Below are 13,912 nucleotides of genomic sequence, written 5' to 3'. Positions count from 1 at the left end.
GTATGCGACGGGATGAACGACGCTGGACCCCCTTTCCAGGCGTGCCTTTGGGGAGAAGGGCACAGTGTTCCAAACACTTCAGAAACCGCGAACCCCGTACTCACTCTTGAACCCCCTGCTTTCTATAATTAGGGGTGTGAGCGTAACGAAGAAAAAGGGGCACGCTCGGGAAAATTGGTCCGTGCCAGATTGTTAATTATAACTGATAATTTGGAGAGAGAATTCCAGAACCTAGAAACAACCGAATTGCTTTTTCATGCTGCGAGTTACATCTGTCTGTCTGTCTTGTTGCGTTCCGTCCCGGCCACCCAATACAATGTAACTGAAATCCCGTGGTTGGGGGCACCAACTTCCAGTTCTTGATTGAACGAATGTCCAATGCGTGCTGTGCTGCACAGTGTTGGCGAATGAAAAGTGTCGTTGCAATGCTGCTGAGTGTGTGCTGATGCATGGAGATCGGATGGGGCCATGACACGGATTCCAATCAAAAGCTTCCCCATCGAACATGGTGGGGCGTGTACTGGATGGAGTTGCCGGCTGGTGCAAAGTGGTTGCGTGTGCTGGTGTGAACAAAGTTGAGATTGGCCAATCTTGGGCGCAGGAGGCTCATGCACAGTTTCGTATTGCCCGTCGGTCTCTGGCTCGTCTTCCATGTGTGTACGCAGTATTTCCGCGACAGACCGGATCAACATCAGGTTTCTGCGAGAAATGGTGATCCTACTGAATGATTGTGGTTCATGAATAGGTAGGAGCTTTGGTGTTGTTTTTTTGGTGTTGTTGGTTTATAAGACAGCACAAGTCCCTTCCCTATGGCCATGATCCAGGTGCGTCACAGGCTCACGGCCAAACATCAACAGACACCAAACACCGCCACGGCTGGTCACAGTGTCGGAGGAACCGGGGACGGACATGCCAACGCTGAGAACGGCAAACTTGTGTGTCAACCAACGGATCGCAAATAGTGCAGCAACCCAAGAGAACGGACGTGCCAAACAGGCCGAAACCCGCGCCCAAGTGGCGTTGGCGTCTGTCACAGAATGTTCTTTTGTCCAGCTCCTGTCGTCATGGAAACACTGCCGCCAAAGGCTTGGCATCTTCAATTCTACACTCACACAAGAATGATGATCCTGTCTGCGCCCCATCCCGGCTTCAACCGGCCTTGACTCCGCACACATGCGGCCGTGATGATGCATGCGGTATCCCATTTTCTGGCAGCCATTTCGGCGCCGGCAGTCGCTGACGGGGAAACCGGCGGAATGGCGCGGAGCCTCTTCCTCATCGCCATAACCGATGGTGAAACAACAAATCTCGCCAGCCGGCTATTGCATTTAACTAGCCTCTGTAACGCGGGATCCAGACCTCCTCAGCATTCTAAACTCAAAAGTCGGGGAAACGAGGGTCATGATGGATACGGATATAATGGATGATGGAACCAAGTCCAGAGCCGAGATCCTGCTATATTTGTAAACAGGTCCCAAGCGAGTCCCTTATCCATGCCTGCCTTGCCCGTCTTGGGACGTCTCATCAGCCATCATGAAGACTTTTAATGATTTCCACTTTGACGAGGCCGCCGGTTAACTTCAGTTGTTCGCTTCTACTAGGCGGTCACGCGGCGTCACTGGTGGACATGCCGTCCGTCCTGAACATGGAAAAGACGGACACAACCGAGGCCACTGGAAGCCATTTGCAAGGCTACGTTTGTTCTCGTACGCTTTTTTTTTTTTTTTTTTTTTTTTTTTTTTTTTGTATAGCGCTTGGAATCACTCAACTCAGCCCAACTAGACTCACTTCGAGACCCCAAAGGCGAGTTGCAACCCGGTTCGGGACAGTTAGTGTCCTGGTCAGCTATCTGAGTGAACAATATGTCTCATGGGGCCCTTTGTAGGAAAACCTTACCGGAACATACGCAGTCTTGGCTGAACACGAACACAGACATTTGCCGGTGAAACTCAAACTCCACGACACTGACAATTCAAGTCTCCAGCCAAGCCCCTGACAAGCTACACTGGAGCTTCAGCAAGTCTGAAGAAGCAACGGCACCGAGAAATTCAAGGAAACCGACTCTGACCAGGGCGCTGCTGGACCAGTCAAATTGCACCCTACCTTCCAGGTTCCCTTTGCGTTCAGGAGGCTCCACCCAGTAAATGTACCAAGCCGCTGTACAGTAGCGTGATCAAAGCTCTACGCCCGTGGTGTGGCCGCAGCGTCCACCCTGGGATGCTCCACCCCTAGCGACCCTCCCTGGCAGGACCGCACCAATGGCCGACGGGGACAGAGACGGCCGGGTATCTTGATAGACCATGAACGATCCACCAGTGGCTGGCACCCCCCCGTGTACAGGGACGAGGTCCAGGGCAAGCAAGGTTGATCGACCCCCTTCTTCGCTGCAGGTTTTCTCTTCCGTCCCGTCTCCTGCTCCTGCTCGCGGTGCCCTTTTTCTCCTCTCCTCGAGCCACAACTGCCTCTCCTTCCCTCCTTCGCGGCCTTCTTCCTTCCATCCTTCTTTCTCCTCATTGCATTCCAGTCCTTCGTTAAAGACTCTTACCATTCTCCCTCTTACCTTTTGAAGGCTCCGCCGAAAGAACGACCATCACCTCGTCGCTCTTGCCCTTTCAACTCGCACACCACCACTCGTTCTCTCTGCACTCGATCGCGTCCCTTCCTACTTTCTTCAGTAGACTTTAATCACAAAGGTATGTTGACTGTGTTTCATTCTACATTGTGAGAACCATCAGCAGCAGCAGCAATTGCGCGAACGCTGTCTTCGACAACATCGCCCGGTCGTGCCAGTCCAAAAACTCGAAACACGAAAACGAAGCCATTGGGAGGATCCAGGAAATCACAGTGACGAGATCCACGATCATCTACCAGACCGCCTACTGCCTTCTCAACTACAGCAACACGTGGAAGTCATAAAACAACATGAGATGCTCTTTCCGACACTCCGAATCGCCAGAAACTCAGGGGGACTTGGTTAGGAAGGAATCGGGATCAACTACCTCTATCAGCGGAGGAACCGACTACCAGGAACCACTCTGCTGCGGTCATTGATTTGGATACACGGCACTTTCGACTGGCCACCTCTTTCGACCCTCTTCAGCTTCCTAGGCCCTGGTTTCAACTCAACCCGATCATACATCTTTTTTGGAACTGGCACGATCCGAGATCAAACTGCTTCTAGACATACCACTGCATTCGCGTTTTCCCCTCCGCCGCATATCACCAATACGCAACACCAACCAACCAGTCTTACCACTTCGACTGCGATAACAGAACCAGTTGTCATTTATCAACTGAATACCATCGCTAACTCTTCTTCATCAGCCCGTCACAATGCTTGTCAAGTACCTCGCTCCCGCCATCGTGGCGATTGGCGCCGCTTCTGGTATGTATACACTCAACTACTTATGCTGCCATCGCGTATTAGCGGTACGATGACTGACCTTTTTTTTCCCCTCTTAAAGCCCAGTCGGCCTCTACCTGCACTGTCAGCGGCGGCACCACCACCATCCACAGCCAGGCCGATGCTACCGGTCTTGCTAAGTGCAAGACTATCAAGGGTTCCGTTGTTGTTACCAAGGAGGTTGCCGGTGACTTCCAGTTGAGCGGTCCTCAGATCATCACTGGCGATCTCAAGATCGAGAACAACCCCAACATTAACAGCGTTGGCTCCGACACCCTCGAGCAGATTGGTGGCGAGTTCAGACTTGTCGAGACCACCCAGCTCAACTCCGTTAACATGCTCAAGCTTGCCTCTGTCAGCAAGCTCACCTGGCAGTCCATCGGCAACGTTCCTGACATGGGCATGACCCAGCTCAGCAAGGTCGACGAGATCACCATCTCCGACAGCCATCTCCGCAACATCGATGCCATCAACGTCACCAGCATCAAGAGCATGAACCTTGACAACAACCAGTTCATCACCAAGTATGAGCCCGCTATCAAGGAGATCACTGGCGACCTCACTATCCAGGCCAACGGTCTCGACATGGAGGTCGGCTTCCCCAACCTCATCTGGGCCATGAACATGGCCATCGCGGATGTCTCCAAGATCAGCTTCCCCTCCCTCCAGGTTGTCAACGGCTCTGCCCGCTTCGACAACAACAAGTTCGATAGCTTCAGCTTCCCCAACCTCACCGAGACCAAGACTGGTGATATCTCGTTCGTCGGTAACGAGAACATGCAGAACCTGACCTTCCCCAAGCTCACTCAGGTTGGCGGTGGTCTTCTCGTCGCCAACAACACTGAGCTTGAGGAGATCAACGGTTTCCCCGCTCTCCAGACCGTTGTCGGTGCCATCAAGCTCCGTGGTAACTTCACTGAGTAAGTTCTAATCTGCTGTTTCCCCTTTGCTGAACTGTCACTGACATGATATTTTTCTTGCCTGCAGGGTCAAGTTCCCCAAGCTCCAGAGCGTCCGTGGCGCTTTCGATCTCTCCTCCACCAACGATGTCACCAACGACTGCAAGGCTCTCGCCAAGATGGCTCCCAAGACGCAAGGAGGTAACGGTGAGATCGAGGGTACCTTCGACTGCCAGTCCAACAACGAGGAGGCCAACCAGGATACCTCCGGTAAGACCGGCTCTGGTCAGGGTGTCACCGGTGGCAGCTCTGGCAGTGGCTCTGACAAGAAGGACAGCGGTGCTGCTGGTCTCTCCGTCAACGCTGGTCTCTTCCTTGCCGCTGCCGGCGTCCTTGCCCAGCTCCTCCTGTAAAGAACGCTAGGATGACTTGTGAACATTAATGGTGTATCGTGGGTCGGAAATGTGGGGGCGTTTTTCTCTCGATTACTACTGCAAATCAGATGGGATTACTAATTGGGCCATCCTGTTGCGCGCACAAATATTCTCTGTTGTTTCTCTCGGCTGAGATGGAAAATTTTGTCGTTTGTTGTTTAGCTTTGCTGCCGCCTGTGTTTTTTTTTAAGGGCTGCATGGAGCGCACACATCACATGACCCCGTATTTGCAGAAAGAAACCACTACTAGACTTAATAACCTCTCTCACTCTCTCACTCTCTCTCCACCGTCCCCCAACATATCATCATTGGGGGTTAAGTGAGCACATCACATGCCGCCCTTTTCATCTGTCACTGCATATTTGCACCAGCCACACACTTGGGGGACCGGGTACTGGGTATGGATTAAGGACCCGAGGGAATGTCGATCTCTGATGATGAAACGGGCGATCGTCGGTGAAGTGAGTGGATTATGGATTGTTTCATGATGAAGCACTGAAGTCACCCCACAGGGCTACAACTGCGGTACATGGAGCTCATGGATGGCATGATGGAAATAAGAAAAGAAATGGGATGGTCAGCGAAGGCTTGTTTGCCAGCCACCTCATTTACCGTGGACTGAAATGGGAGATGGAAGTATGAGGAGGGTATCAGCGCTCATCGAAAGGTGCTTGTTATTGCGTTTGTTTGGTATTTGTGGTTGTTTGGTCGTTTATCATTGGGCTTCTCGTATTGCAGTCTAGCATTCAGGAAGGCAATTGCATCATCGGCATCTCATTGTTGACTTTCGCTTGCTTTAGGTAGTTTAATTAAGAGTGTTTTGTTCAAGTTGGAAAATTGTGATTTGGATGTGAGTGGTCGAGGAATTGTCGAAGTAAGTCTGACAATTCATGTCGATGGTTGGTACAAGTCAAGAAGCTGCTTGTGTGGTGACTGAGTGACACGGTCCACGATCATCATTCTGTTCAACATCTTCAACAGTGACTTTGCGGCTTCTATGAACCATGTGGGCAGACCTCCCTTGGAAGAGACTTTGCATAGAATTTGTTACAGTCCATACACAACGTGCAGGCGGTGTTGGATAAAACTTCACGTAGATATACGTACCTGTCACCATATCTTCATCAACGAGTATTGTCCCGCATTCTGACATGTAGTGAACTTATGAGGTTCGAGCACACACATAAATATAATGGAAATCTAAACTTGACGTTTCACCTCGTATACCCCTAAAAATAACCTTATAAGACCAATACATGTACAACATTCTTTCAGTTCCGAGACCCCATTCGCACCCATCCATCCACACCTCTACAGCACCTAACCCACAAACCTACAACTTACTAGTCCTACTCTCCTTCTTCAACATCTCCTCCGCCACAATCCTCCTCTGGATCTTGCCCGTCGCCGTCTTGGGCATCACATCCGTAAAGTAGATCTTCTTGGGCACCTTGAACTTGGCCAGCTTGCTCCCCACCCACTTCTTGAACTCCTCCGCACTGGCCTTCTGTCCAGGCTTCAACACAATCGCCACCGCGACATCCTGTCCATACATGTCATCCGGGATCGCAAAGCTAACAGCCTCGGAAACAGCCGGGTGGCGCGTCAGGACATTATCCAGCTCAATAGGCGAAATCTTCTCGCCGCCCTTGTTGATCAGCTCCTTGATGCGGCCCGTGATGACAATGTAGCCGTCCTCGTCCTTCTTGCCTTGGTCGCCCGTGCGGAAGTAGCCCCCCTTGCGCGTGAACGAGGACGCGTTGGCTTCGGGGTTGTTGAGGTACCCCTTGGTGACGTTTTCGCCGCGGATGGAGATCTCGCCTTCTTGTCCGTCGGGTAAGATGTTGTCCTTGTCGTCGAGAATGACCACTTCCACGCCTTGGCCGAGGCCGACGGTGCCGGGCTTGCGCTTGCCGACCGAGGGAAGCGGGTTGGAAGTCATTTGGTGGGCGGCTTCGGTCATGGCGTAGGCTTCGAGAACAGGGGCCTGGAAGGTCTTTTCGAGGTTGTGGAAGACGGTGGGTGATAAAGGGGAGGAGCAGGAGCGGATGAAGCGGATCTTGGGCAGAGGGTTGGGGACCGGGTGCTTGAGGAGGATTTGGTGGATGGTGGGCACGGCGGTGTACCAGTTTGCTTGGAACTGGATGAAGTCGGACCAGAAATCGGTGGCGGAGAATTTGGCGGGGACGATCATGCTGCCGCCTGTCAGGAGGGGGGCCAAAAGGCCGCAGAGCAGGCCGTGGACGTGGAAGAGGGGCATGACGAGCATGGTTCGGTCGGCAGAGGTGAGCTGGTACGTGTTGCGGATGTTCTTCATGGTGCGGGTCAGGTTGCGGTGCGTGAGCGGGACGACCTTGGGGCGCGAGGTGGTGCCGCTTGTGTGCAGGACGAGGGCGATGTCGTCGGCATCTGGCTTCAACACGGGCTGGGCGCCCTTGCCGGTGAGTTGGCCGAGTTCCTTGACGTCGAGAGCGACCTCGTTTTTGGCGGCGTCCCAGTAGGATTCGGCAATGGCGGCGTTGAACTTTTGCCCGGCCTTAACGGCGGGAGCACCGGCTGCGTAGGCGCCCTTGGGGACGATCACGATGGCGGACTTGACGTCCTCGATGTAGAACTCGAATTCATCTTGCTTGTAGGCCGGGTTGAGAGGGGCGGCGATGCCGCGCTGCCAGGAGGCGGCGAGGAAGGAGACGATGAACTCGTACGAGTTGACGGTGGCGATGGAGACCGGAGAGCCCTTGGTGATACCAATGTCTGCCAGCTTCTTCTGGAACGAAGCGGTTTCACGCTTCAGGTCCGCGTAGGTGACTGTGAGCGCCTGCGGCTTGGAGGGGATGATGACGGCCACATCGTTGTCGGCGCCCTGGATGGCGGCCTGGAGGTCAAATGGGCAAGGCATGACGTTGATTTTTCTGTTCTTTTCCAATTGATAGTATGAAATGGAACTCTGTGACCTTTATGGTGTGGTATTACAGAAATTTCTCTTGGTGTGGTTCGGAAGATGTTGATGGCGTCGTGTGATGACTGATCCAATGACACTAGTCTCGTACAAGGACAGTCCGCTTTGGGCAAAGACGCTTCGTGTAAGTGAGTCCGTCACTGGGAATAGCTTCACGAACAAGATAGAAGGAGTAAACAAAGTAACAACTTATTCAATTGGAAACTCAAAAAGATCTGAGTAAACAGAATTACAATGAACGCCGACGACGGAGGCGAGTTTGGAACACCATTGACACTCACCCCGGTCCAAGACCGATGATGCCATTCAATGCCTCCCATTCCGCGTTCGGCAGTAGGCCGGCAATCGGTAACCTTCATGGGCCCACAGGAGACCTCTAGCACAGCTGTCTAAAAGAGGGGAAATAAGGGGCTAATACGTCGGGTTAGGGTTATACTTGCGTTTGCACGCACCTTTTGAATGTGTTTGTCTGCCGCTTTGTCAAAGGGCGGCGTCTCATCATCACCTGTTTTTGCTGCTTCCGAAGCGGAGAGGACGACACCCTCTCACACCGGAGTCTCACTCACATCCAGGCTTGTTCAACCTGGACAAGTCATATAGCCACGCCATTCGTAGGGTGTCACGAGGTTCGAACAAAGTTCTGGGCCAGTCTATAAAGTTATACAGAGCGCTAACCCTTCTTTTTAGTATTTTCATCCCAAACCCTTCTTTTACCCTGTTTGTGAAGAGTCGAAACCTCTCTTCAACGACACTTGACAATTCTACCTCGCCAAACTTGACTCCTACCATAACAAAACCACAAACCACCTTTACCAAAGTGAACAAAATCATCACCATGGCCCCCTCCCCCTCCCGCCTCACCGGGGCATTCACCACCCTCAAGGACACCATCCTCGCCCTCATCGACCCGTGGATCTTCCTATCCCTCTCCGCCTCCTACCTACCCACAACCATCCTCTCTCTCCTGCGGCAACGGCGCTTCCTCGCCCTTCTCGGCGGTCCTCTACTCTCCTCTGAATTCCAATCCGTCTGGTTCGGCCACTTCTGGTCCCGCGCCGGTCCCCAAGTGCGCAGCAACGCCGAAGCGAACGTCGTGCCCCTGCTAGAAGGCAGAGTATCCAAAGGGCAAGTTGTTCCCAAGAGCGAAGCGCACGCGCCCGGAGTCGGAGGAGTCGTGCTGGAGATTGGACCGGGGAGTGGCATGTGGGTTAGCTTGTTTAGTGATGACAAGTATCTAAAGGATGAGGAGAAGGAGGAGCAAGGAGGGGAAGATGATGCCGAGGAGGAAGGACTGTCGGCTAGTTGGGCGACGATAACGCCTTCTTCTGAGCAGCAACAGCAACAACAACAACAACAACAACAAAAGCAGGCGACGAAAAAAGTGGTGGGAAGTCGCCAGAGGATAACGCAGGTGTACGGCATCGAGCCCAATTATGGCATTCACCCGCTGCTTCAACATAACATTGCGCAGGCAGGGCTGTCGCAGACGTACACCATCCTTCCCTTTGGCATCGAGGATATCGAACGCTATGCGCCTCAGATCCAGCCTGAATCTTTGGATTGCATCGTCTCCATCCTCTGCCTTTGCAGTATTCCGGAGCCTCAAAAGAACATTGCCATCCTGTACCGCTATCTCAAGCCGGGCGGCCGTTGGTTCGTCTACGAACACGTTAAGTGCTGCTCTAGCAAGCCGGGCGGTTGGTTCATGAATGTCTACCAGGCCTTTGTCAACCTCTTCTGGCCAATCTGCCTCGGCGGATGCCAGCTTCGTCGCGATACTGGCCGCTATCTGAAAGAGGCTGGACCGTGGACAGACGTCGACTTGGCTCAGCCGCCTAAGGAACAGTGGCACCACACCGTGCCCCATATCTATGGCATCTTGACAAAATAAGCAGAAGCGCTACGGTCACGGAGTCCAGAAATCATCACTGCATCAAGTCACCACCGAGTCATTAGCGAGGTCAGGGTGTCGCATACATGATCGTTGAGGCAACCTTTCAGGCTCGAGATATGTAGCACCTGACTAGAACTACCTAAAGACTGTCTCTAGTACCTATCTCACCATGATCATATCCCGTGCTGAAAATCCTCCAAGTGTTCGAGAATCAACCGCCCCAGCAATCGATGGTACTCATGTTTCCATCGTCCAATCAACATGGTGTCCTGAAATAACATTTCAACCTGGTTCCCCTGAGAAAGCACGTAGAACTGTCCGAAATATTATGGCAGATCTTTGTTTCCGAGCGCCATGGTATGGAAGATATCTTCGTTTTCTGCAACTCTCCATGGTTGGAACAAATCCAACTCTCAGATGAGCGGCGCAGAAGGGGGAGCCTTGATGAGCTTACCAGTCTCCACCAGCAGCCACGGCAGAGGACTCCCAGCCACCGCCACCAGCTTGGTGATCGAAACCGCCATTGTCAAAGCCCGCGTTGTCAAAGCCCGCATTGTCGAAACCCGCATTGTCTAGGCTGGCTGTGGCATCCTCGTCAACGAGCGGGTTGGGGCACTTGGACTTGTAGTGTCCCATCTGTTGACAGTTGGAACATTTGACGCGGGTGACTAGGATTCCAGTTAGTGATCTGGCTATATAGCTTCTATCATAGCATACTCACTATCACGAGGCTTAGGACACTCTTTGCTGAAATGACCGAATTCATCGCAGTTGCGGCACTGGACGTTGTCCATGTTCTTGGGCTCGGTGCACTCTTTCGCCATGTGGCCCTCCTGGCCGCAGTTGCGACAGCCGCGAGGACCACCACCCTGAGGGCAGTCCTTGCTGAAATGACCCACTGGCAAGAGGTGTTAGCCATCATATACGCTTGGGGGACGGGTTATACTACTCACTCTCGTTGCACTTGCGACACTCAACACCCTCAGCGGAGCGCGGCTCGGTGCCTGCACAACTTGTCAGCATTACTCGGTCTCGATACTTGATCACAGACTGGCTCTTACAATCAGATGCTCTGTGACCACTCTGTCCGCAGTTCTTGCAGGCAAACTTGTCCACGCGAGGAATGGGGCCTATACAACGTTAGACTGAATCTTACTCCGCGGTAGAAGGGGGAGCTTACAGTCGCGGATACGGTGGCCGACTTCCTCACAGTTGAAGCACTTGATGACAAGCTCCTCCTTCTCTGCACCCTCCTCAGGGCAGCTCTTCCGAATGTGCCCCAACTCGCCGCAGTTGCCGCACTTGGGTATGCCGCGAGAGACAACCTCACCGGCGTCCTGCAGACGCTCAAGATTCTCGGCAACATCGGCCGGCCACAGGTCGCGGTCGCGAGGACGGGGAGGGTTCCACTGGAACCGGTAGGTGACAGTGTACTTCTTGTTGAGGCCGCCCTGCAAGTCCATGTTGGTCATGGTGGTCATGACGGGCCTCTCAATGGCAATCAGCCACAGGTTGACATCCTGGGCACGAAGGGCCTCCTCCAGCTGCACATAAGTCGTCTCAGGGCTGGCCTTGAGGTAAATCTGGATGGCCTCTTTGACCTCAGTGACCTCCTTCTCCTTCGCAGCCTCGACAATCATGCTCCAGGCCTCCTCGACGGTCTTGTCGGGCAAGTGGCTGCGGTCGATAGCGCGAGCTGCCTCACACTTGGCGATGGTGTGGCCTGGCAAAGTCATTAAATGGTGTCCACGAGTACGGGGGGGACATAGGTCTTACCTTTCTCGCCACAATTCTTGCAGGACCTCTCCGGGCAGTCCTTGACGACGTGGTCGGGCGAGTCACACTCGCGGCAGGTCATAGCCGGAGCGTTAGGACACTCGCGGGCATAGTGTCCCTCCTCGTTGCAACGGTGACAAGCACCGTTAGGCTCCTGATGGCCAGTGCCATCGGCAGCAGCAAAGTCGTTAACGGGGTTGTCGGAACCATGGTTATCGAAGCCATCGTTGTCAGCGAAGGCAGGGCCTTCACCCGCACCCCAAGCAGCGTCATTTGTCTCCCAAGTGGCCATGTTGATCACGGCTTTGCGGTGGGGTCTTTGGGATTACTGGAAAGCAGATGGAGCGTTGCGCTGCGTGGAAGGAGGGGATGTTAGCTGTGCATCGAGGGTGAGTCAAACGTGAGATGAAGTCGCGTTGTTGATGGGTGGAAGCTGTGAGTGAGAAGGGGCCTCAACAGACAAACGTGGGACGGGCGTGGATGGGGCTGCGGAAACGAAACACAGTGACCAAGCTGAGGTGGAAGTGAGGGAAAAAGCGAGATACCAAAGACGAGGCTCGCGATGGCCACAAGATGCGATACAGACGGGAAAACGATGGAATATAAAAGGCGGTGGCACTTACGCGGTGCTTGTTGATTGAGAGAGATCCTGTGAGCTCCCTCTTGTCGAAGTCAAGGGAAGGTAGTATGAGTCCTGATGCGAGTGCGTCGGCAAGTGGGATGCCGATGGAGTGGAAGGAAGGACTGGAGGAGGAGAGAAAGGGTGGGAGAGGAAGAAAAAGGAAGAAGAGGGAAGAAGGAAGAAGAGGGGGGACTTGCGTGAAAGATGCCCGGTCCAAGTGGCAGGCAACTTGAAGAAATCTGTTGTGGGAGGAGTGGCCTCGTGCCGGGTTTGAGCCTGAGGTGACAGCTCTGTCTGATTTGAGTCTCACCGCGGCAGGCTCCCAAAGATTGAACGTCAAGGCGAAAACTGGAAGGCACTATGAAAACGACACGGGCACGGGCACGGGTACTGGCACAATGGGGGCCCGGGTCTTTGAATAAGCAGAGGCAGGTGCGTAGGATAAGAACTCACCCGTCAAACGTCATCAAGGAAGGAAGCAAGTCTTTGAGCTCCAAGGCAGGCACTCAGTGACGACCTTTTTGTTTGCGCGTGGCTACCTCTAGGTACCTGAGTGTAGGTATGTACTACGGTAGGTACCTCTGGAAAGCGGGACGAGAGTCAGTTGAGACTGGCCGGAGTGCTCATTCTCTCACCGTTGCGTCTTCTAGTGGAAGTCCTCACCCAGCGGACCATATGGATGCTACAATGGAAACAAATACAAGTAAAAGTCATTGTCCCCCAATTCACGCTCCTCCAATGAAGAATGCTTCTGCTGTTTCATTTGCCTTCTATTCAACGCAGAAACACCAAGATATTGAGACCATCCATCGTTACGCTCCAGGCTTACATCAGTCCAACCTGTGCCATTAGTTTTCCCTGTCTCTTATACTGGGCTTCTTTCAACGCACTTCCAGCTGAGATGGACAATCAATCTCCACCATCTTCCTCGGCCGCCACGTCACATCAGCCGCTACAGTACGGCCATGTCATTGAAATAATGCCGATTGTATGTGATCAATGTCGGCCTCTGGGCAACAACAATTGCAACCGCCAGTATCCGTATTGCTTTCATTGCGACAAAAAAGGACAAGGTAGGCTAGTGCAATTTCCTTTTTATGTCTCTTGTTATAAGCTTCTAGCCAAGCTTGCTGACACATTCCACAGTCTGTTCCTATACACAGAAGGTGATGGATGCGTGTAGGCCGTGTAGGTTTAATATGGGGTTAGGCACTCTACAAAACTGCGACCGCAAAGTGCCACGATGCACAATGTGTGAGTTTGAGGGGCTAGGTAAGCTACCGTATCCTTCGAATCCGTATCCTGCAATTCTGTCCTGTTGACGAAACCCTTCCACTTAGCGTGTTACAGCCTTGATACCGACAATATTGAGTACAATACGAAATGCAACCAGTGCAGGGCCCGGAATCACAAGTGTGTTGCGCGTCAAAATGCAGAGCCGTGCGAGTTTTGCAAGAGTGAGAAACTACGTAAGTCGACATCAACACCACTGACTCTTTTCCGTGTTCGGGCTTCCTCTGGCCTACATTAACAAATAAACTAGTTTGCACCTACGTGAAGGCCAGGCGCTCAGTCCCGGAATGAAACCAGATTGAGCGGTCCATTGGATGATGAGATCTGGCAACCCATGAAACTGGTCATTGGAAGGCAGAAGCTAGCAACCGTGAATAGTTTGAGGTTGCCTTGGTGGGATCATGAGGCGGAGGTCGGTACATCGAACTGTATTCGGAAGTTTCTATGAGCTCTGTTTGCTCCAATTTCTTGCATTCCCGCAGAAGAAATGCGGTCTATTATACTCACACTGCTCCAGTTATCATTTACGAATACTGGGCCTAGGAGATGGGAGCTTTGTTTGACATGATTAGTATCCTTTCAACCATGAAGTGGAACTTATAACACATATGTCTTGACATCCCCCATGGGGT

General features: G+C 52.8%; 5 protein-coding genes across 5 annotated transcripts; 3 read left to right on the top strand and 2 right to left on the bottom strand.

Annotated features, from left to right (window-relative positions):
• Positions 1 to 3,333: 3,333 nt before the first annotated feature.
• B0T23DRAFT_305910 (GPI-anchored cell wall organization protein-domain-containing protein) lies at positions 3,334 to 4,715 on the top strand (the record flags this gene model as incomplete). Its single annotated transcript, XM_062834342.1, has 3 exons — positions 3,334 to 3,385; positions 3,465 to 4,323; positions 4,391 to 4,715. 3 exons carry the CDS (start codon positions 3,334 to 3,336, stop codon positions 4,713 to 4,715), a joined length of 1,236 nt encoding a protein of 411 aa, XP_062697894.1.
• Positions 4,716 to 5,908: 1,193 nt separating this feature from the next.
• On the bottom strand, positions 5,909 to 8,049 carry B0T23DRAFT_371887 (putative fatty acid transporter FAT2). The gene has a single exon (XM_062836680.1). It carries the CDS (start codon positions 7,633 to 7,635, stop codon positions 6,070 to 6,072), a length of 1,566 nt encoding a protein of 521 aa, XP_062697893.1. The 5' UTR covers positions 7,636 to 8,049; the 3' UTR covers positions 5,909 to 6,069.
• Positions 8,050 to 8,186: 137 nt separating this feature from the next.
• On the top strand, positions 8,187 to 9,767 carry B0T23DRAFT_39033 (S-adenosyl-L-methionine-dependent methyltransferase). The gene is made up of 2 exons (XM_062837871.1): positions 8,187 to 8,321; positions 8,383 to 9,767. The coding sequence occupies exon 2, from the start codon at positions 8,531 to 8,533 to the stop codon at positions 9,584 to 9,586; it is 1,056 nt and encodes a 351-aa protein (XP_062697892.1). The 5' UTR covers positions 8,187 to 8,321; positions 8,383 to 8,530; the 3' UTR covers positions 9,587 to 9,767.
• Positions 9,768 to 10,509: 742 nt separating this feature from the next.
• On the bottom strand, positions 10,510 to 11,424 carry B0T23DRAFT_39035 (uncharacterized protein). The gene has a single exon (XM_062837873.1). It carries the CDS (start codon positions 11,323 to 11,325, stop codon positions 10,720 to 10,722), a length of 606 nt encoding a protein of 201 aa, XP_062697891.1. The 5' UTR covers positions 11,326 to 11,424; the 3' UTR covers positions 10,510 to 10,719.
• A 1,211-nt stretch (positions 11,425 to 12,635) lies between these two features.
• On the top strand, positions 12,636 to 13,848 carry B0T23DRAFT_371880 (uncharacterized protein). Its single transcript, XM_062836679.1, has 4 exons — positions 12,636 to 13,060; positions 13,134 to 13,259; positions 13,328 to 13,456; positions 13,531 to 13,848. Exons 1-4 carry the CDS (start codon positions 12,733 to 12,735, stop codon positions 13,569 to 13,571), a joined length of 624 nt encoding a protein of 207 aa, XP_062697890.1. The 5' UTR covers positions 12,636 to 12,732; the 3' UTR covers positions 13,572 to 13,848.
• The last annotated feature ends 64 nt before the right edge of the window (positions 13,849 to 13,912 follow it).

Source organism: Neurospora hispaniola, assembly GCF_033458365.1.
Source record: "Neurospora hispaniola strain FGSC 10403 chromosome Unknown B0T23scaffold_1, whole genome shotgun sequence".
In the NCBI taxonomy this organism is placed as follows: domain Eukaryota; kingdom Fungi; phylum Ascomycota; class Sordariomycetes; order Sordariales; family Sordariaceae; genus Neurospora; species Neurospora hispaniola.
This window is presented reverse-complemented; position numbering and strand designations above follow the sequence as displayed.